The sequence below is a fragment of the Botrytis sinoallii genome (assembly GCF_014898435.1).
Source record: "Botrytis sinoallii strain Bc 23 chromosome Unknown BSIN_005, whole genome shotgun sequence".
Lineage (NCBI taxonomy): Eukaryota > Fungi > Ascomycota > Leotiomycetes > Helotiales > Sclerotiniaceae > Botrytis > Botrytis sinoallii.
Genome location: NW_024066032.1, coordinates 549,296 through 570,384, shown reverse-complemented (window position 1 = coordinate 570,384; position 21,089 = coordinate 549,296). Strand labels below are relative to the sequence as shown.

Below are 21,089 nucleotides of genomic sequence, written 5' to 3'. Positions count from 1 at the left end.
TTTTCTTAACGGTCTCAAGCAAACACCAAAACCACAGCAGCAAGTTGCTGGCAAAAGTGACGAGTTGAAAAAGTTTTCTAAAGGATTGAATCCTTACGATCCCCGAAACATGCTCAAAGATAAATGATTGCTGGTCGAGGGGGCCACACCGTTCAAATTACCAGTCCGGGGTTCAAACCCTAGGAGACAGAGCTGATCAGGATGGGTATATTTTTGAGACCATTCATTTTGATCAAGCTGCGGAACATTGCAAAGGGGAGGTAACTACTCGGAGGCAACTTTGAATTGTATGGTCGACACTTAATTAAGCCATTTCAGCAAACTTCGCTCTTTGCTATATTCTTTTAGTCACATCCCATGAATTATTGACTGAAAACGATGAATTTGGAAAGCTTGCTCATATACTCTCTATTGCTTTACATCACATGTTGATTAGAATGTATGGAATGAACACCATTTGCCTTATCTAGATATTTTTGGTTTCAGTCCTACAGCCATTTCAGGATTATGACTGACGAAGAGATGTTGGTGGATATGACGCGTTCCGCTTTTGAGATAGATCATAAGATAGCGTGATGAGCATAAAGAAGGCTTTGATTGAGATGGTGTGATTGACATGAACTCCATTCCCTGTGTTCTTCAGCAAATGTTTGTTTCATCGGTAGTTGATATTTGTGATTTTGTATCTCTCTGAGCTTTTGACCCCACATTTGGGGGAGAAATTTGTTGGGGCCAAGAAGCAAAATTATTTCCTCCCGCGGCTACCTTTGGTGAGAATAAAATTTCCACGCGTTTCTTAGCAACATTATTTCAAAAGGTCTTTGAAGACAAACATGGCGAGCGACTATTTTGAGTACATCACACCCTTTCGGATCAGAGCCATTACAAAATCTCCAGGGTTTATCGCTTATCAGACAATTATGCCCGTCCATTTCTCCACCAGGCCAAAGGCTGGCTCTTGTTAGGCATTTTGGCTGATTAGACGCGTCTATCATGCTGGCAAAACTGCCCAAACTTCAACCACAGTTGTCCTCAAGGGAAAAAAAGTGGATTCATAGCTGTTGCCACTTAAATGAAGATAACTTGATAAGATATCTTTATAGGCTCATGGATAGCAAATCTTTTCCCGTTTTGCTAGTCACCGAAATTACCCTGCAGCTTCCTATCATGTGCCGTTTCGCGTCGGATGTGGGCGGCTAAAGCCTCCCCAAATCGGTTCAATGTAACTCTCTGAAACGATTAACTTTTCTGCATGTCCAATAGTTCTATGAAAATGGTCTCCAAGGCTGGCATCGGTTTCATTGGCGTATGTTCTCCCTGTAAACATAGCGGATCAATTTGCTACACCTGCATTGCAGGAGCAGGGTCGCGATGTGAAGTTACATTTCACCCAAATTAATGCTGCGTTTATCTTCAGCCCCAACGCTAAGTCGTGTTACATTATGAGTGTCTTGCCCTTCGATCATCGTCTTCTCTGAGGACCGAGTAAAGTTTTCTTGCTGCTGATTATGTTTTCGCTACACCGGGAATTGTCCCCGCGAGCGGGATTTATGGACATCAGCATCCAAAGCATGGATGGATTGTTACCAGGTTCAAAATCGAAAAAACCCGAAATATCCTATAAAACTAGTCTAGCAACTCGTTACGTCGGTTTCCTTGGTTTGATTAGTACAACAATTCTCAGCAGCCTCCTTCTAGTAGCGGATAGACGAAATGCATCGGTATCTGGCGGTGTCGTCTACGACTTGATTGTTAAAAATCGAGCATCCGTCCAGATTGTCGTTCAAATCATCGCAGCTGCACTCGGACTTGCACAGGTAGCGGCGATATGTCGACTTTTCAACTATGCTACTCGGATACGATTGAAACAACGAGCAATTTCCCCTAATCTACTGAACTTCTGGAACGGAGTTAGTCTAGCTTCGATGCGATGGGACTTACGTTGGATGTATCTTCTACTTCTTCTTATGTTCACTCTCGTTTGTGCAATTCCTCCAGCACTATGGGCTGGTGCAATCACGCCTATTGACTCGTCTAAATCTCGTCCAACAACTGTCGTCATCCCCCAATACTCAAACATGACTTCAGTCAAAGAGTGGCCTTCCGAGATTGATGCCGACGGTCCTCAATTCAGAAACGAGAAAGGATTTTTCACTTATTCTCCTGCCATGCACTACCTTGGACTTCTTTCACAATCTCTCTCTACCGCTACAACCATGGATGGTTCGTTACGCCAACATGCAAAGTTTGACAACTCAAAATACCTGTACGTTGGTCGTTCATACGGAATAGGCGCATCAGTAGGCCTTGCCGATGATGAAATCTTGGGCAATACCATCGCCACGGGGTATACATACCAGGAGCTAGGGTACGCAGCCATGACTAAGTGTATCTATAACCAAACCTCTGATTTCACCTTGGTTCACAATGGAGGGCAATTGTTCGCAGCCAGTGGACGACTTCCCGACTCTGGCATCAATAACACTGGAGAATATTCTGTCTACATTGGACATTCAACTAATTCCCTCGTTGCCATTGGCGTTGCTGCCAGAAATACAGGTTACAATCCAAGGTACCTTGCCATTGCAGCTGGAAGTTATTACGATTATTTGAACACGACTCAGTGCAGGACTGAGTTCGTCCCATCACTGTTCAATGTATCTGTCGCACTCGCAGGCAGAAACATCACCGTCACACGAGCGAACGTGTCGACAGAAGATATTGAACCCAGCGGCAATCTTACGCATGTAGTTGAAAGACAGTTTGAGTTGGCTTCTAACGATTTGACTGGTATTTATCAGGTATGTCCCATAATTTCTAGTTGAATGTTTAACATAGATCTAACTTTCTATAGAGCGTTATTGGAACTGCGCTGAATTTCAGCATCGCTGATTATCAAAGCTACGTGGACAGCCCTTCTTTCAATGACATCAGGCCCACCGATGAAGAGATAAATTTGAAGGGAATCGAGAATTCTGTCACAGCAATGATGGATGACCTATTAGTCGCATACGCGAGCGCACAATTGATGATTGCGAACGATACCAAGACCGTAAATGCTACAGTCACTTACGCCGCAGTTCGCCTCGGCCAGCCTATTTATGTATACTCTGTTTTCTTGGTCAATCTTGCAATTATACTTATAGTTGTACTGGAAGCCTTCAGGACTCGGGGCTGGACTCATCTTACAACTTTTGATTATAATGATTTGAGCTCGCTTGCGACTGCTAGCTCTAGAGGCGGATATCATTTGGCTAATGCCCTTACGGCTGTTGCCCGAAAGGTGGAGGATGTCAATACAGATTTGATATTACGACAGACGAGTACTGGATTTAGTTTAGGGTTGGCGGCCGTAGAAACAGAGGAGAAATTTCATGGTTGGATATGATTGTGTCAGCAGATAACTGTTGTGTCATCAACAACCAAGCTCTCTGATAGTGTCAGTGTTTCGAATTCAAAATAATAATTCACTTCCAATTTAAAAAAAATCCTTGCAAGAATTTCGCGTAGTCGTGCGTCAATGTCTTTGGATACATTGAATGTCAATATTTTTCAAACTTTATCCAACTAGACTCCAGAGCATCCACAAATTCAAAGGACAAATACAAAACCACACTTGCCAAAATAAGTTCATGTGATACTTCCGATATAGGGATGGCAGATTTAGAGTTTCATTCGAGCATGCCGTAGCAGGTGAAGTATGCGAAGAGACTGTTACGTTGTTTTCAGACTAAAGACCCGAGTACACATTCAGATATACTTTAGCAGAAACTAGTGAGAGTCTCGAGGAAGGACCATGAGACTTTGAATTTCTATCGACAAATAGAGGTATTGAGATATATTTAAGGTTTCGCTACCTTTCTTGAAGGTCCAGCCGTGGCAGCAGGACTAGTACTCCACAAATGACCACACCTCATCAACTGCACATAATTCCACCAATGTTTCGGGCAATCATCGGCAATCTATATAACACGAACATTGTCAGGTGGTGCCCCTCATCTGCATCACAGACTCCAAACTTCAACTTTTCCGAAAATCGATGTACAGTTGATGAGGAGAAGATAGGAAGGTGGAAAAATGAAAGAGCCGAAGGAATCAAGAATATATGCTTATGACAATAACTGACAAGATATTGCTCGCCTTGATTCATCGTTGAGGGATCTGCCAACCGAGACAAGGCTCCAGCTTCCCCGAATTTACACTTTCTATCATTGTTTTTCGCGAATGCATCCCATCAAACAGTACAGTAATGATGCCATAGCCTCGTAAGTCATGGTAGACATGTGCATTTTGCTGGTTTCTTAGCCGTTACACGAGTGCGGCATATACCTAGTTAAGCATGGGGAATAGTTGGGAAAAGATACTGGGCTTGTGCATTCCCGACAATTGTCTCTCGAAATCTCACCGTCGTTCATCACGTGGCGGGCAAACAATTTTTCTGAAAAGGAAGATATACAGTTTCTAGTGCACAAGAAACCCATCGGAGAAATTAAATCTCGTATATTTGAGCTTTGGAAATACACTGCAGTTGAGCTTGACGTTCTAAATGCCAATTTGAGATGGCAAAATTTCTTAAATCGGTCGTTGTCTTTACTACAGTACAGAAACTCCTGCTACGACGCAAGCAATTACCCTTCACCTTATATCCAGGGGTCTCATATACACGTACATCACATGTGTGAACAGACGAAGAAAAAATTAATCGAGTGATGAAAAGATTATCTTGAACAGTCAAGAAAGTATGAAAGAATCTGGAAAATGACATCAAGAACTGGAAACCCGTCGATAAGTTGGCAGAAGAAATCATCGGTAGACAATGGAGTGGACGACGAATATAGTTTTGTTGATGAAAATAAGTTCAATAGTTTATGAGCCAGATTCCTGTGCAATTTTTGATTCGAAGGAGAGCGGGCTCGAAGTGTTGGTCATTCTGGGTCTTGAGAATTTTGCACCGCATCTTTAAGCTGTGGTGTCATTTCCCAGACAACAAGACCAGAGAGATCTGGTAGGTATTATTGCCCGAGTGATTTAAGATTGAGAAATCTCCGCACATTGAATTTAAAGCTTAGCATCAAATCTTGCAATTGAGCTAAGTAAGACTTGGGAACTGGCTTTAAATCTGTGAAAAATTTCTTGACTCTTGGATCTGTGGTGCATTCAAAACGTTCCGCCAGCCGATTTAGAATTTTAATTGAATTATCTCCAAGAGGCTTCGCCATTAATATGCGTACTACGTCAAAGAAGAGATCTGGTAATGGCCTGGTGTAATTGGGTATGAGTATCACTCTGCCATCTTGCCAGTCGCTTGAAACTCCCAGCAAAGCATAAATCATATCATGGGGGTTTGTAGACACAAAGCCTCCATACGAAGTGACTGATATCCAGCGACGCAATGTGTGAAAAAGCGGGGGAATATCCTTCGCAAGTCTATGTGCAGACACAGCGCTCTCAGTTATGATACGGAAGTACTCAGTACTCTTATCTGTCTTCATTCTGCCGTCGGAAAATATTGCGATAGAGTATTGGAAGTCGTTACCATCAATGGACTCTTTGCCACAATGTACTTTATAGCTTTTTGCCAGATGTATCTCCTGTAATACCCAGATACGTGACCAGTACGGACGCTGACAAAGAGCGACTAGAGCCTTCCATTCCTCATGATCAAAACCGTCGAACAATTGAATAAGCTGATTGATGTGTTCGTTGTAGTTCGTCGTATCACTCCTGAGAATGGCTCGAGCAGCAATCTCTTTAAGCATCCTGAATGCAGTGTCGCTGTTCTCTGCCGCATTGCCTAGCCAAACGATGACACTTAGAGCACCACTGTAGATCTGTCCCATAATTTTGATTTGAGCATTTCTCTCTGAAATGTCAGATTGGTCGATGCTTAAAGCATCGATCCATATGTGCAGCCCAGTTTCGGGGAGCCTAATGTGCACCAAAGCATCATGCAAGTTCTTTCGAACAGTGATATTTTCACCGCTCACGTTAATCATCGGATCGTCGTTACTTTCTTCTTTCCATTCATAGGATAATGCCTCGTAAGCTATTTCACCTAGCTTGGTATGTATTAAGTGGCATCTGATAGGCTCATCCCCAGAGCCAGGATGTATCACGACTAACCGAATCGCGGTTCTAGAAACGAGAGGTCTGTATTTCAACTTCGCTCTAAGATTTGATGTATCCATGGTTGATCTAAAAGTAATTGGAAGAGAATGCTGTGTTGTATTTATGATAATAGTTTGAAGTTATGTCCGTTCAACCTTTGCGGCTGACCGCAGCTGCACAGAACCGTAAGCGCCACGACGTCCTATTGGTTAGTAAACGCCACAAAATTGTCAGAGCCATAATAGCAGGAATCATGGGGTGCATATATATCCATGAACCTAGGGATATATCTTCCGATGTCTCTTTTAAGGTAGGTCCCAAATTCAAAGACCACCATGCCCAGGTTCTCACAAACTTAGAGTAATTCAAACTCGTTGGACGAGATAACGTTGATTACCGAAGTGAAAGTTCTCCTTAAGGAGGTACGGAGGAGGGACCAGCAGGAGGGCGATGATAAGTGGGGCAAAGGAAGGAATGATAAGAAGGAGCTTGGCAACAGACAGGGCTAACATGATATTGAAATCCTCCAGCAGAAGTATTTATGAATTGGATGAATATATATTGCGCATTTACAAGTGAGAGGGCCTCCATTGGAGGCCAGATTCAGCAAGGATTTCTTTAGCGTATCTAAATTATGCATGCTGATTACCAATAGGTACACGGGACAATATGACAGCAAAGCACAATTTTATATCAAAAAGAGTAATTTTAATAATTCAATTAAAATTCGAATTTTGATTTAATATAATTTCAGCTAATATTTTGTATTTTTTAAATATTAAAGAATAACATACTTAAAGTTTATTCTATAAAAATAAAATTTAAACTCAAAAATTTAATGGTGTGTTTTTCTGCCAAAAATTTTGATAAGGGATTATATATTTTATTATCAAAATTGTGACACTTTGCCTTAGAAGAACTGCGAGAGCAGGGTACAATTTATCCTTAGAATCTACAACTACAGAATCGGGAGCAAAGCGCTCGTAGAGCGCTCCTATATACTAGCTATGTACACGTGATCGTGCACGTGCGCAAGCGCGCACGTGAGCGATCGCAGCTGCGATTGGGTGCGATCCGTGACAAAAATATCAATTTTAATTATTCTAATTCAAAATTCATTTCATATTAAATAGTTATACTTAAGAATTATATACTTCAACTTATAACAAATTTAATAACAAATTTAATAACAAATTTAATAACAAATTTAATAACAATTGAATTATTAAAATCGTTCTTTTTGGTATGAAATTGTGTTTTCCCTTTTGAATATCCCATGAGTCCATGCATCCACTGGTGGATTTCTTCAAGCTGGATCGCCTTTATGCCAAGCCAGCCCCTGAGTCAGATAGAAGGATTATTCGCTGTAGACCTCACAAAGGTGGACTCAACAGCCACACGTGGTCTTCTCTATTCAAGGGTTGCGCAGAAAAATTCGCGTATGCAAGAACTTCCAGTCTTCTCATGCTTATACCATAGGAGCCCAATAGGAACTTCGTATTCAGTCATGAATACAGTTAGTGGATATCAATCGAAAATATGCTTAAATTTAAGGTGTTAGGGTAGAGCTACCCGACCCGATGTACATATAGTGGAAGGTGCCATGAAGTTTTGAAATATTTTGAATTTATCGACACTTCTCCTTGGCAACACACATGACCTTCTGTTCCAGGAAATGCACTCACGACTCAATGAAAATGAGTGAAAAGTCATCATATGAAGGCGCAAATCACGTGTCGATCTGTGATTCCTTGATCGTAAGCTTCAGACTCGGGTCCTCCCGCAGTCAAGAGCGGAACCTTTTCAAACCATGATCTCAGAATGACATCATGATTTTAGCCCTCATAGTACTACCAATATTTTCTCAATCGATCGAGAATCTTATTGTACTCATTCTCATCCACACAAAAAAAAAGCCAAACTAGCACCTCTCCTCCTTCAAAGACATGAAAAACGAAGTCTCTCAACTTGAATTCCGGAACCTTAACCTCTGGAATGAGTTGTGACAACCCTGGCAAGCACTTGATTACCCTTCTCTGAATAGCGCGAGAAACTTCTCGCAGTTGCTGGATTGAAATTCGCCTTTGAATTTGGGGATTTGCACCTGCAGCACCATGAACAACATTGTCTCGCGCAAGGTTAGGTGTGTATATAAGCCGATGCGATATCAATACAGCCCATTATGAAGTCTCGGGCAGAAGGAATGAGACTCCAATATCCATCCTTGAAAGTGTTTCACTCAGATACAAAGATTGCTGAGCCGGAAATCGTCTCGAAATGATATGTTTGGCGAATGTCACCCGGGCGTATGGTTCAATGATATACGATTCTGCTGCCCAGAATGACCGGATTATATCCAAACAGAAGAGGTCACCGAGGGAATCTCGGATTCTCTTGTGTATAGACACTACAGAGTTGGCACTCAAGCCTTGGCCCTTGGTTCTTCCGAACTAGGACTCACCTTCGAGATTCAACGAAGAGCCAGGAAGTTTGTTCTGTAGTCCGGAGAAATTGTTCTCCAGACTGGACGTTGTCGTGGATAACGATGGTCTACAATCCGACAGAGAATCGTTGCTGGCAAAAGGAACCCTGCTGGTTGACCGGAGAATGATGTTATCAAAACCAAAGATAGTTCCGACACAAAGAATTTCAAGGTCAAACATTGGCTTCATTCTGGAAGAGTGTGGAGATTGAATGATGGCAGTGAGAACGGAAATTATTTCGAGGTTGATCATCGAGCTCTTATAATTCGACAATATTAGTCTTCACTTCAATTCTTGACGGTGAATATGATGATGTAAGTCCAACTGACTCTTTCTTCACATTTCTAGATGACTATCTCGATTTAGATGTGTAACCTTCGACGTTGTCGGGAATCCTTGTGTGGCCTATGATCTACAGGTCCCCTTCTTCAGACCTCTTTCCACAAGTGTCTTGGCGCATGTTTTAATTTGGATATGTGGTACTTATTACAGGTGCAGCACTGGAATCAGATTGTGCAACGATCCGAACTAAGTTCCAATATTCAAAACTTTCTGTTGCTGGAGTCTATTTTAACATTCGAATGATGAAAAATCGATCGAAATTGTCTTGAAGGCTGATTCGTCTTCATATAGTGAAAGGTTTTCATTGTTGGGCTCTGACTACCCATTGGAAATACTGAGTGTTAACTCCGAACTTCCGACATCGTTCTATCTCATGTCACATTTCTATGTTACATTGTTTAACTATGGAAATGGGTGTGCCATGTTGGTAGCACAACGCGCTATCTCAACGTCGCATCGAATCCGACCATCCATCGCTCTTGCCGCCTGCATTAAAACCGGAACGCCCGCTATATCGCGCCTTTTATGATGGTTGATTATCCTCATCCAGCTATTATGGGGATTCATTTCAGTCCATTGCGATCGTCTATCGCCCACTAGCAATTTTCCTCCTGTTTTCCAAGTACCGGCACTGCCAACCTTCTGCAGATCATTCGCCGTAATCCTTGCATTGGTCAAATATCTTATCACCACAACTAGATCAGACCATCGAATATATCTGTCCAATCATCAATGTGATGGTTTCTTTTGCCAAGCTTGATTTTCTACCTCTTTTCTCCCTTCGATCCGCCGCCCGTTTGACCCGAAGGCAGTTGTATAAACTGGAACTCTTTACCGTCTTGTTCGGCTTTCTTCTTCAAAGCTTCGATATCCAAACCGTCTGGGATGTTATCGCCGTGTATTGTTATACTGAATTTATAGCGTTCTTTACAATTTGGTTCGTGGGTCGGCCAGTCGGCCTTTTGACAATCGCGAGAGCAGTAGGGTGTTTTGCACCGTTCACAACTGGGGAAGCTGCCCATAGAAGTTTCTGTCTTGCGGCAATTGGCACAAGAGCGGACCGGCTTTGAGAAAGAGGGTGTTGGTGGTTCTGAGGTAGAAGATCTTGAAGACATGGTGATGATTCGGCAAACACAAAATTCGAGGACTTGGCGATGGGAATAAAAGTGCTATGCAGGGCTAATGCTAGAAGTCTGGCAATATGAGACGATGTATACACGAGTGTTGAAGGATCTGAATACCCACTTTTGGAATAAAGTCACTAGTGGGATTTTGTGGAGTGGTCAGGAATTCAAAATGTAAGATGGCCAAGAATTACTTTCGTACCTGCCGTGGAGAAGGGGGTTTTATCTACATTTGTAGGACGAAGCTGTCCCTATCGATATACCGTTATACGAAACCGATGCATATGGGATCATGCCTTGACTCCGGAAGTTGCACGAGACAAAGGTTAAGAAATTTCACCACAGACTGCTGAATCGATTCGAGACCGCGTATAAATTATTTGCATTCTTGGATATTACTTCATCCTTTCATTTGTATAACCAACATTTGGGCAAGGCTTTCGACGGGCGTTCCAAGCTATTTAGGTGTAGCGAAACCAATCGTTTTTCCATGTTAATTTAATAGGTACCGAATGCATATATGTACCTACGGAATAAAAGGTTTGGTAGTAAAGATGGCAATTGGTAATCAGAAGAGTAACCCCACCTTTGCGGGAGTGATAAAAAGCACCGAGGCTGGCTAGATGATTACTCTTTGGAGTATATTACCGAATCTTGCGCTTTTGGTGAATCTCAATCTTTAACATACAACTACCTACTCTAAGTCCGGAGTTGATCTACAGCTCCACTCTTGTTGATTGGTGCCCAACAATTCAAGCCGAATTTATTTGGAGACTCCGAAACCTAATTCAGTCAAAAAGGAGCTTCGGAGTAGGGAAACGGACCGTAGTGGGGTGCATTAGTTTTGTAGATGTGACCCATCAATCTGGCTCGGTTAACGGATTTGGCTATATGTGCGCTTACATTATTGGTAAGTGCTCTGATTGCTCTGATTCGAGTGAGTCGATTATCATCATACTTTTATGTGTCACCATGAATTTTTAGTGATATTGTGTGCTTATACATGCAGGTTTGTCACAATTAATATATCTTTTCATAACTGCGCGCGCGATCACAAGCAAAAGGTACGACCACACCACCATTAATTCGTACCTGTAGAAAATCTTAGAACCCTCCGTGTGCTTGAGTAGTATTCGACCTCCAAAACTGGAAAGTTTAGATGGGAATGATACTCTATATATGCATGGGATCTCTTTGTTGAGACGAATTGACGACCACTGTATGAAAATGAGGTAGCTAGTTCAATGCCAATCGCTACACAATGCACGCCGGGTTAACGTTTGGGAATACTACCATGCTCAGTGCGAATTTATCTTCCACATTTTTGTTGATCTCAGGCCAAGATCACACAGAGTAGCCAGATACGTATGTACATGGCATTACAAGGCTTTTATATTATTCTACGAAAGTTTGATGTGGCCGCGATACAAGACTACAAGAGTACCAGGTGCCTTTTGATGGAACAAGATCCACGAAACCTTCATTTGAAATTGGATTGATCAACTTTATTGCTTGCTCTCCGAAATAATTCGACTTGAAGATATGGAATCGAAGTTACATGAAATACATGATGGGGTTCAATATATTTGGGTATTACATCCACAGTGTAGACCCAAATACACAAACAGTATGACGAAACCATGATCTTCAACGCATGGTGCCACGTCTCATAGTGACATGTTTACTACATAGAATCGTGCGACAGTTACAGATTGAGCCCTCGGTATCATGCAAGAGTTACCATTATCGTCTCTTTGCCACCGATAACAATCTTTGCCGAGCCGGTCTTTGAATACAGCCGTAGCGCGGAGATTATGGGGAATTAAATGGCTGGGAAATGGGGTTCTGCACCGAACTTCCACAGCATGACCGATGCATTTGCCACCACCCCTTCCGTTTTTACCGCCCTGTGCGGAAAGGCTATACGGCGATACATCTTTGACAGTTTCAGAATTAGGATCTTTCCTAACAAAAAAAAACACTTTTTTATTGTTAAAGAGATAGAGCAGGGACAGTGTGGACTTTGCCTTCGTTCAAAGTATCATCATGGGACCATGGATTAGTTCTAAGCCTTGACAGGATGATTCCTTGAGGTGTACTCTCGTGCCGGACGACATTAGCCAGGGAGATATTAATTACCGTATCTTGATACAATCCCACCCACAACTGGCCTTCTACCATGAAACCATTGAGGCTCTACCAATCAAGAGATATATTAATCAAATATCAATACTCGCGAATTTGGCAATGGCACGCCCCGAGCATCCAAAGCAGGCAGAACTAATGCCAGTCCTTGCTCCCTTACCAACGTGCAGAGGTTTGCTCATGCGATCAAACTTCAGGATCTAGAACCATCTCAAGTACCTCAATACTATGACATCTCACTTATTACCTACCTAAAGAGCGACACGGATGGGTGCTTGCACGACTCAGTTCCGTAAGCCGCAGCATTTGGATTTGCATGCTATTCAAGGATATACTTAGCTTTTCCTTGCCACCTGCTCTGCTGACAGGTACACGAGCAACCCTATTATATCAATGAGCGACGGGCGTGAACACTGATTCCTTCAACCCCGACGAAGATATTGGACTGGGATGACATCCTGCATTCACCAGCAAATTATGTACGCAGAAAGATTATAGTTCTGCTCTGCAGAATGCCTAAATTGCAATAGCTTGCTTTATCTAGACTGGGGCATGACTTTGTTTCTGGGATGTAAGTCTTAGTCTTCTTGTTGTAACTCCTGACCTTGATTTCCACTGGTTATCAAAAGAAGCGCCACCATGCTATTATGTCGAAATATGGGGCTTGTTGAAGACTCTACGCCGCTGACATGCGTTTTCAGCATGTTTCGATGCGGAGGATTGACTTTTCAGGATACTGGTCATTTCTCACTCCGTCATACTGATTCTCTTCAAAGATTATCCGCCGAAATTGAAAGTGGAGATGGATGTTCCTTTTCACTTGAGTTACATACATGTTTCTTCATGATAAAGTGTACCGGAGTCTGGTTCTCTAAGCCTCGGAGTTTGAGCCACGCGATTTGAAATTGGGTGGAAATTGACAATTCCAACTTTAGATATTACTGCCAAGCACGTGAGAGCTTGAGCACTCAAAAGGCCTCATGCATGATCAAGGGATTCAAATCGAATACTTCTCGTGGAAGTAAATTTACTCATTTTGCCAGGATTCGAGACAACTCTTGACTCTCAGAGACATTAGATTGCGACAATTGTCCAAATCTATTCTGATGTCCAATTTAGCTCGGTGTGAAAACTTCCTTTATGTTTTTAATCTTACTTAAGATTCTTTCCGAAGCGGAAAACGTTTCAAATCCTCAGATTTTAAAAATGAATCCCAATGAGATTAGGTGATGCGGAGGTCACATGACATTCTACTGTCCCAAAGGAGAACAAATGTTGCAGAATTCCCTCCGGCAACCCCATTCCATTTAGAAAATCCTCAAAAAAAATCAGATTAAGACCTGTTAGGAAGCCGCACATAACGACGAATAGTTTTTCTAATCCTTTGGGAATTTAAACACCCGAAAGAAGAAAACGATATGGACAAGGCTAGAGAAATATCCAAGAACACCTGTCCTTCTTCTGGGGTCAAATGGGTCGTTGACAAGGGCTTCATTTTCCGCCTTCGATTCAAGATATCGAGAATTATCCAGGAAAATTCTTAACCAATTCCATCATCAGGAATCCGTTCAGAGCTTACGTAATTCGATAGCTTCTCGCTTGGACATCAACAGAGACCTCTCAGTGTCTCATGCTTGGATTTTACGAAATCCACTCTGCTCCGCGACACTTATTTTACTTGATGCTGCATTTCATATCCGGATACTGGCACATTGATTAATACCTACCCACCGCAGAGATTATCAATAAGAGGAAAGATATTCCGATACTCGTGACTCTGGCGGTCACTTGTGCAAATTCCTCAAGAGATTGGGAATTATTGCATAGAAAATAGTGTCTTCCTTTGAGTCTTAGCCTATCATAAACTGGCCAGAAGCACCCGTGGCTCATAATTATTCTCCAGGCATGAGACAACACGCCGCTTGACCCTCCTATCGGTGCGGGATTAGCTCGGTTGGACACATGATGGCACATTGAAAACCCAATCATATCCGAAGCATTGGTTAAAGAAACATGTCATCTCATACTTGGTCGCCGCTTCTAAGTCATGAAATTCAATGAAATCGCGATTTCCTCGATTATCTGCGAATGCGTTATTTGGGCCAAAGGGACAACAGCATCGATTTGAAGAATACTCATTCTTGATCCGATCATACCCTAATGGGGTTTGAAGGAATCGAGCGAGAAAAGACACATATCACTACCGTTATTGTGAATAAGTTACATGTCTCGAAAACTTGCAAGTGCTTAAACTCCATGGCTACGTTACATTCCAGAAAATCGATTAATCTGGACCGAGGTATCAATCACTGCCATCAAGATAGTCCTTCATCACCATGGCATCAAATTAAGCATCAATCAACTAAATTGGGTGTTATGATCATGATCTTGGCATGTCGAAACTCGTTCTGGTACTGCCATTGACTTTACCAGATGAACCCTAAGATTTTTTCTAGATACGAACCGATCGTCTTAGAATCTACACATACAGCCACTTTCAATGCTGAATACAATCATTCAGTAAATATACGAAACGCAAAACTGCACAGCCAGACCTTGATATTCAAGAGAGTAATAGCGCCGGATCAAATATTAAGCGGGAGAGTCGACTTCAGCCTTGGCGGCAATACTTCAATACCAAGGCCAGCAACGCGCGTTTTGCTCCACTTTCTGGACTATTCGAAAGAGAATTCGCGTCAACTGTCCAGCACGGCATTGGGTGCCGTGCTGATGTGGCTCATTCAATCCGTCATCCTTTTTTCTTCTGTCCAATCAAATGTTTCTTGTTGCAAATATACCTTTACTTGATGCACTGACCTCGACATATGTCAGTGCAATTTTAGAGTACTAAATAAGCTGCCAAGAGCGACGGGGCCGGGTACCTGCATAGAGCTTTCCTGGAAAAACTGTCTGTTGCGTTTCTCCCATCATACTGCCAGTGGGAGGCCGGCAGTGACATACTGTTACGATTATTCTTGTGCTAGCGAGACGTCGCCAGTGACATGCTATGGAGACTGTTTGAGGTGTTTTTCTTCCTCTTTTGCAAGTGATGAGATGGAGGTTACAATTGAAGTGGTAACGGGTACGTAGAACCTAATCTATCGTATGCTCAATCCCTGGGAATATTGGATTGCCAGTTGAAGATGAATTCGTAAGCTCCTTCGACATTGGCAAGAGGTTTGAAGGGGGAAGACACAACATGGGGAGGAGAGAAGATATATAAATCCGACGACGTTTTGTTCGAAAATAGTTTCTTCCCATCCTATCCTCAGTATCACTAGCACCAGTCTTCTGGTATTTGCAATCTTTGAACAATTACAAAACCACTCATCCGACAATGCATTTCTCAGCAGCTACTATTTCAGCCATCTTGGCTACCTCTGTCATTGCTCACCCAGGTCATGATGTTAGACAAGAGATTGCCGAGAGAGCTTCCTTCATGTCTCAACTCAAGACCCGTGATCTCAGCCACTGCTCTGCAAAGTTAAAGGCTAGAGGCCTTGAGCAAGCAGCTATTGCAAGACGCTCTGCCATTGCTAGAAGTGAGAGAAAGAAGAGAGGTATCAGCTCTGGTAAGTTCCATTCCACTATTTGGCACTACTTATCAAATTCATGCAGAGAATCTAATCCATTTTGCGAACAGAGCAACCTTACTTGAAGGCAAGAGATGAGGCAACTGTTCTCAACACCACACACTTGTCTATTGTAGACTATGACACTACCACTGATGAGTCCGTTGTATTTTCCGGAAACAACTCCTGCATTCTCAGCCCAGAAGTCACTCAAGGCCCTTACTGTAAGTACACATTTCATATCCATCCAACAATACTAGCAAATTCTGAGACCCAAGCTCAGACGTTTCTGGTGAATATGTCCGAGCAGGCATCGTCGAAGAACAAGAAGGAGTCGATCTCATTCTTGACACCCAAGTAATTGATATATCTACTTGCGATCCCGTCACCAACGCCTTTGTCGAGATCTGGCATTGTAATTCTACCGGTGTATACAGTGGTATTGTCGCCTCAACCAACGGCAACGCCGCTGATATCGCCAACATCAACGCCACTTTCCTCCGCGGTCTCCAGCCAACCGACTCCGAAGGTGTCGCTCAATTCCAAACTCTCTTCCCCGGTCACTACACCTCTCGCTCAAACCACATTCACGTTCTCGTCCACTTCAACGGAACTACCTATGAAAACGGTACCTATGGTGGCGGAGTCATCTCCCACGTTGGACAAATGTTCTTCGATCAAGATTTGATTACCCAAGTCGAGGCTGTTTCTCCATACAGCACCAACAACCAACCAACAACTTTGAACTCTGAGGATAGTGTTTTGGTTGATGAGGCTGCTTCCTCTGATCCTATGATCAACTACTCGCTTTTGGGCGAGACTGTTGCTGATGGTATCTTTGGATGGTTGGCTTTCGGTGTCGATGCCTCGAAGGCTTACAGCGTCAAGCCTGCTGCTAGCTTGTACTCTAGTGGTGGTGTTGAGAACTAGAAGACTTCAGCAGGCGGTGATTGATACCTGATGAGATCAATCCGAACGAATATGGTGATTTAGCGATGTTATATTCCAAGCGTTAGCGAAGCAAATTATTATTTTGACATATTCTGTCATAACCAAATTGAAACTTAAATTTATCCTTACGCCTTCATGTGTCGTCTATATGATTGATGGTATTTGCTCAGGTGTATTTTTATAAAAGAGTGTATGCTTTATTATATGCTCATTTGTCTGTACATTAAGTTTATTCTTATTTTCGCCCAATTTCTCAACAGAATCACTAGGATAGAGACTAGACCCATTTGGTTTCAACCTGAGTCTGTGAATCCTGTAACAATTTTTTTGAACTATTAATTTTCATGTTAATTCACCAGTAAAACATGATTTCTGCTCCTCACTCCTCGGGTACAGAAGAAAATGTCCGGAAATCTATAGCTAGGTAGGTATATAAAAGAAAAGACGGAGCGTGAAACTCAACTTTCCACATGAGCAGAACAACAGTTGAAATGATCCTCAGTATGTGCACACTCTGAAGCACGCGTTTCAACGTACTTAGCTACCACCCTAGTGTTACTATGATAAAAAAACCGATTAATCTAACCATTATCACCCGCGCTGATAAAAATGCATGTTCATTGCCGAATTTCATATTCTGTTGTCTAGACTTTTCTTTGCGTCGCCACCTCTCCATAGGTATCTGTCGGATGAGAGACGAGATATACACCCTAAATTACCCCTTTCCTGCAGTTCTCGTCAGCGCACTTCCTGAAACGTAACTTAGACTGACTCAATTAGATATGGACAGAACGAAAACACTGTTATTTGCTTTCGACTTGATAAATGCAATCTTACAATCCAAGAAATGGACTAGAACTCAGAGGGTCCTTTTAACTTGACGTATGGGATTGATCTTGAGCGGGAGGATAGTGTCAACAAAGCTCGAAGATCAGCTAATAAATTAACCTCATACACAACCCTACAAATCAAGTGACCACGTGCGTCTCGATAACACAGCGAATCTCAAAATCACCTCGAGGTCTCGCTATTTATAAGCCAATAAACCTGACTTTGACAGCACCAAATACATACTTTAAACAGAGAATCGGATGCAGCCCGCTAGGGAGCTGCCAAACTTCTTCAGACTACTGTGGAGCGAGAGAATGCTGTTTCCTGCTATACTCCCAAGATGGCAGGTCGATTTCTCATCTGGAATTAAGTCTACATACTCATCTCATGGATTCCTCTAGGTATTTGTGAGCAGTTTACTGAGAAATGACAACAACAAAAACCATAATGATGTTGACAATAAAAACCTCATACCGAATCAAAGCCGAGTACCGGCCGAAGAAGATCAATAATGCTTGATTGCGGCGGATTGTTTTTGGTAGGATTTGCCATCTGATCAGTAGCGGAAGTTGGTACCAAAGTACTCTGGCTACACTTTAACGCCAGGAATGGCATTATGCGGTGATATCAAGCGAATGCTGGGCTGACAGTTCTAAAAAAGAGCTCGGCTGGCGAAAGCACAGATTAGAGTTTTGTAGTCTTACACATGCACGCTACACAAAGATACAAAGTTTCCAATCTGATTCTACAGGTTGCAAAGGTCATGAGTGAGTATCCTAACAAGTTCCATTTCCTTATCCAGCCAAGGACTTCAAGTACCAAAATCAAGACATTCTCCAAACCCCCGCATCAACTTTCCAACCCCAATAATCGTGTTTCGTTTTTTTCCACGGGCATAAAAAATGGCCACAGACGTTTTCTTAGTACATAATTTTCCAACAGTTTCGCAAACTTTATGTCTGTCCCCGGAACAGTATTCCAATTCCAGTCATATATATTCTTCCTATCGTCATACGTCAGAAGTTCAAATTTTTGAAGTGAGAGATTATCTCTCAACGAGGTAAGCATTTCCTTCCATTGGAATCGTGTGAGATGATTCCAGCCACTACCAGGTCCGCATCCATATCCTCCGCTAAGATGTAAGTTCTTGAGAGTAGACCGATGTCGCTCAAGAAATGAAATGAGAAGAGGTCCTGGAATGTCTGTTTGATGTAGACGAAGACTTTCTAAACGAGGAATCGTGATGCTATAGAAGGAATTTTTCCATGCAACTTGAAAGTCTGGTGTCATGCTTGTAGAGAGATTCATTACAAACATTAAGTCTAATCTTCGAAGACGCTGTGCCGAAAACAAAAGGTCGATGATTCTTTGAGCAACGAGCGAATCCTGCCAGGATGTAAATCCATAGTCCCAGAATCCAATCGAAAGTTGCTCGAGAGGGGTAACTAGACAACTGAGAGATCTATATGGATGGCCAGAACACTCGGATAGAAGGCAAAGTCGATGCAGAGAGGGTTGTAGGGGAATGAAAGGAGGAGATCCTAGCTCCTGGGATGATAAACGATCCATGGGAAGGCAGTCAAATTCAACAGACAAAAGTATTACACCAGCCGCATTGATCGCTGCTACTATCGAAGTGTAATACCATTGAGACAAATCATCTGCCATAAATTGTGTTCGCTCTTCTTCGATTGTCGAGTTCCAACTAGGAATCCATGTTGAGGTCGATTGAAACATATCTTCCGAAAGCGGATAACTAAGTGAGGTGATCGTGAGGTTTTTGAAATTAGGAAGTTTGCTGAAAGCTTTCGCCAAGTGAATGGGATCACAGAAGCCAGGTTCATTAGCGATTCGTCTCCGAAGAATTTCTCTAGCATCTGAAAAGTAAAAAGTCCATTTTCTCGCATCACTCGAATCTAGAAATATGATTATCGACTTGATTGTTTGAGCTAGACGCGGGCATTCGGATACTTTACACAGCCTATCTATATCTGTTGGTTGACAATGAGGGTGGAGCTTGAAGCCATCTCGGAAAAGTCTCTCGGTCCCGGTTATAGCCCAAGCTCGAGATATTAATCTTAAAGATCCTGCATCTTCGACATCAAGGTAATTAAAAATGTGCGCTTTGATTTCAGATGGGAGATCTAGGTCGAGAATGGGGCCGAGAAGGGGGACGAGATTGAGATTTGAGATTGCGAGTACTTCTTCGTTTTTTGGCGGTCTTTGTGATGTTGATCTTTGGAGTTGTTGTGCGTTCATCAGGGCAGGCATTAGTTAGAAATGAGGCACAAACAATGAAAATAGATGATGATACAATGAGAGTTGATAGGAGTAGAGTGAACATAAGCATGACAAAATTGGGAGCACAAAGGATTCTATAGAGTTTAGGAATGTTGTTGAAAACGAACAAGATTCGATTTATTGAAAAGGCCAAAAAATGAAAGGAAAGAACGACCAAGAAAGCAGGTCAATCTCAATACCACTGGTATATTGTAAATAACCTACGACATCTATTCGAATTCTTTGGGGTCTAAGATGCCACGAGTCGACGAGGGTATCATCAACATCGACCACTTTCCCTGAATGCGAAATACACGTGTTGGTATCAATTTGGTATTGATTAAAGTGTAAAGTACTTCATTCTTATTAATATGATTGATTGTATTATTCGTCTTAATCATTATTAACTATAGAAAACTAATACTTGATATAGTAGAAATGCTAGCGCTAGTATATATGCTAGTATATACGCTAGTGCAATACAGTGCCCTTTTAGATCACATAATCGATATCCTGACACTGACAACTCTTAAGTTGAATGGATTATATGCTTTAAGCCTAAGCCTATTATTCAATTTTAAGTACAATGTTCTATTCCTATTCCTTTAACTCCCCTTCCACTATTCTCTTTCCACTTAATGTATTACTTTAATAATTATTTTATTAATATCAATCAAGTCTTTTAAAACTTAACATACACCGTTTTTAGTTATAACATTTGTAGGATTCGATTTTTTATTAATTTATTTAATCTCCATGATCTCTTTATTTTTATAGTATTATTGTAAAACCATAATATCAATCAGAAATCGTTTTTCTGTACTTATATCGAGTTTAATTAATAGATCATATAGTGACTTAGAATCTGTACAAAGCATAAATGATATTTGCTTTTTAGATTTGAGAATAGTATTGATAGTATCCTTAATAATAATTTCGATATCAAACCTAGAACTAGTGCATATAATTTAGAAGCTAGTATGCTCCTAGTGATTCTCTTGTATTTGATCAATATTCAATAGATAATATTAGTATTGCTATGCTTATCTATAAGATATATAATATAGCCGATTTGTAATAATAGATTAGTATTATTAGTAAAGGATATGTTAATAAAGATAATTAAGTTGATAGAATCCATATCGAAAGATATAAAGATTAATCCTCTTTTTGAATTGTTTATCTATTATTTAATGACCTTATTAAGCTTAATAGCATTTTCTTTCTTTAGATCTATTACCTAAACAACAACT

The 21,089-nt window shown here is 41.6% G+C and overlaps 5 protein-coding genes across 5 annotated transcripts; 2 read left to right on the top strand and 3 right to left on the bottom strand.

Annotated features, from left to right (window-relative positions):
• The first annotated feature begins 1,130 nt into the window (after positions 1–1,130).
• On the top strand, positions 1,131–3,489 carry EAF02_003408 (uncharacterized protein). The gene is made up of 2 exons (XM_038899456.1): positions 1,131–2,801; positions 2,855–3,489. Exons 1-2 carry the CDS (start codon positions 1,509–1,511, stop codon positions 3,386–3,388), a joined length of 1,827 nt encoding a protein of 608 aa, XP_038760383.1. The 5' UTR covers positions 1,131–1,508; the 3' UTR covers positions 3,389–3,489.
• Positions 3,490–5,488: 1,999 nt separating this feature from the next.
• EAF02_003407 (uncharacterized protein) lies at positions 5,489–6,188 on the bottom strand (the record flags this gene model as incomplete). Its single annotated transcript, XM_038899455.1, has 2 exons — positions 5,489–5,571; positions 5,624–6,188. 2 exons carry the CDS (start codon positions 6,186–6,188, stop codon positions 5,489–5,491), a joined length of 648 nt encoding a protein of 215 aa, XP_038760382.1.
• A 3,509-nt stretch (positions 6,189–9,697) lies between these two features.
• On the bottom strand, positions 9,698–10,048 carry EAF02_003406 (uncharacterized protein; the record flags this gene model as incomplete). The annotated part of the gene is made up of 1 exon (XM_038899454.1): positions 9,698–10,048. The coding sequence occupies one exon, from the start codon at positions 10,046–10,048 to the stop codon at positions 9,698–9,700; it is 351 nt and encodes a 116-aa protein (XP_038760381.1).
• Positions 10,049–15,539: 5,491 nt separating this feature from the next.
• On the top strand, positions 15,540–16,704 carry EAF02_003405 (uncharacterized protein; the record flags this gene model as incomplete). The annotated part of the gene is made up of 3 exons (XM_038899453.1): positions 15,540–15,774; positions 15,846–15,998; positions 16,058–16,704. 3 exons carry the CDS (start codon positions 15,540–15,542, stop codon positions 16,702–16,704), a joined length of 1,035 nt encoding a protein of 344 aa, XP_038760380.1.
• A 1,701-nt stretch (positions 16,705–18,405) lies between these two features.
• Positions 18,406–19,827, bottom strand: EAF02_003404 (uncharacterized protein; the record flags this gene model as incomplete). Its single annotated transcript, XM_038899452.1, has 1 exon — positions 18,406–19,827. One exon carries the CDS (start codon positions 19,825–19,827, stop codon positions 18,406–18,408), a length of 1,422 nt encoding a protein of 473 aa, XP_038760379.1.
• Between the last annotated feature and the right edge of the window lie 1,262 nt (positions 19,828–21,089).

What these genes read in the sequence shown, in the direction of transcription:
- EAF02_003408 (XM_038899456.1), top strand. Translation starts at nt 1,509, where the DNA reads ATGTTTTCGCTACACCGGGAATTGTCCCCGCGAGCGGGATTTATGGAC. An exon ending in ATTTGACTGGTATTTATCAG is followed by an intron (nt 2,802 to 2,854) that starts GTATGTCCCATA and finishes AACTTTCTATAG; the next exon opens with AGCGTTATTGGAACTGCGCT.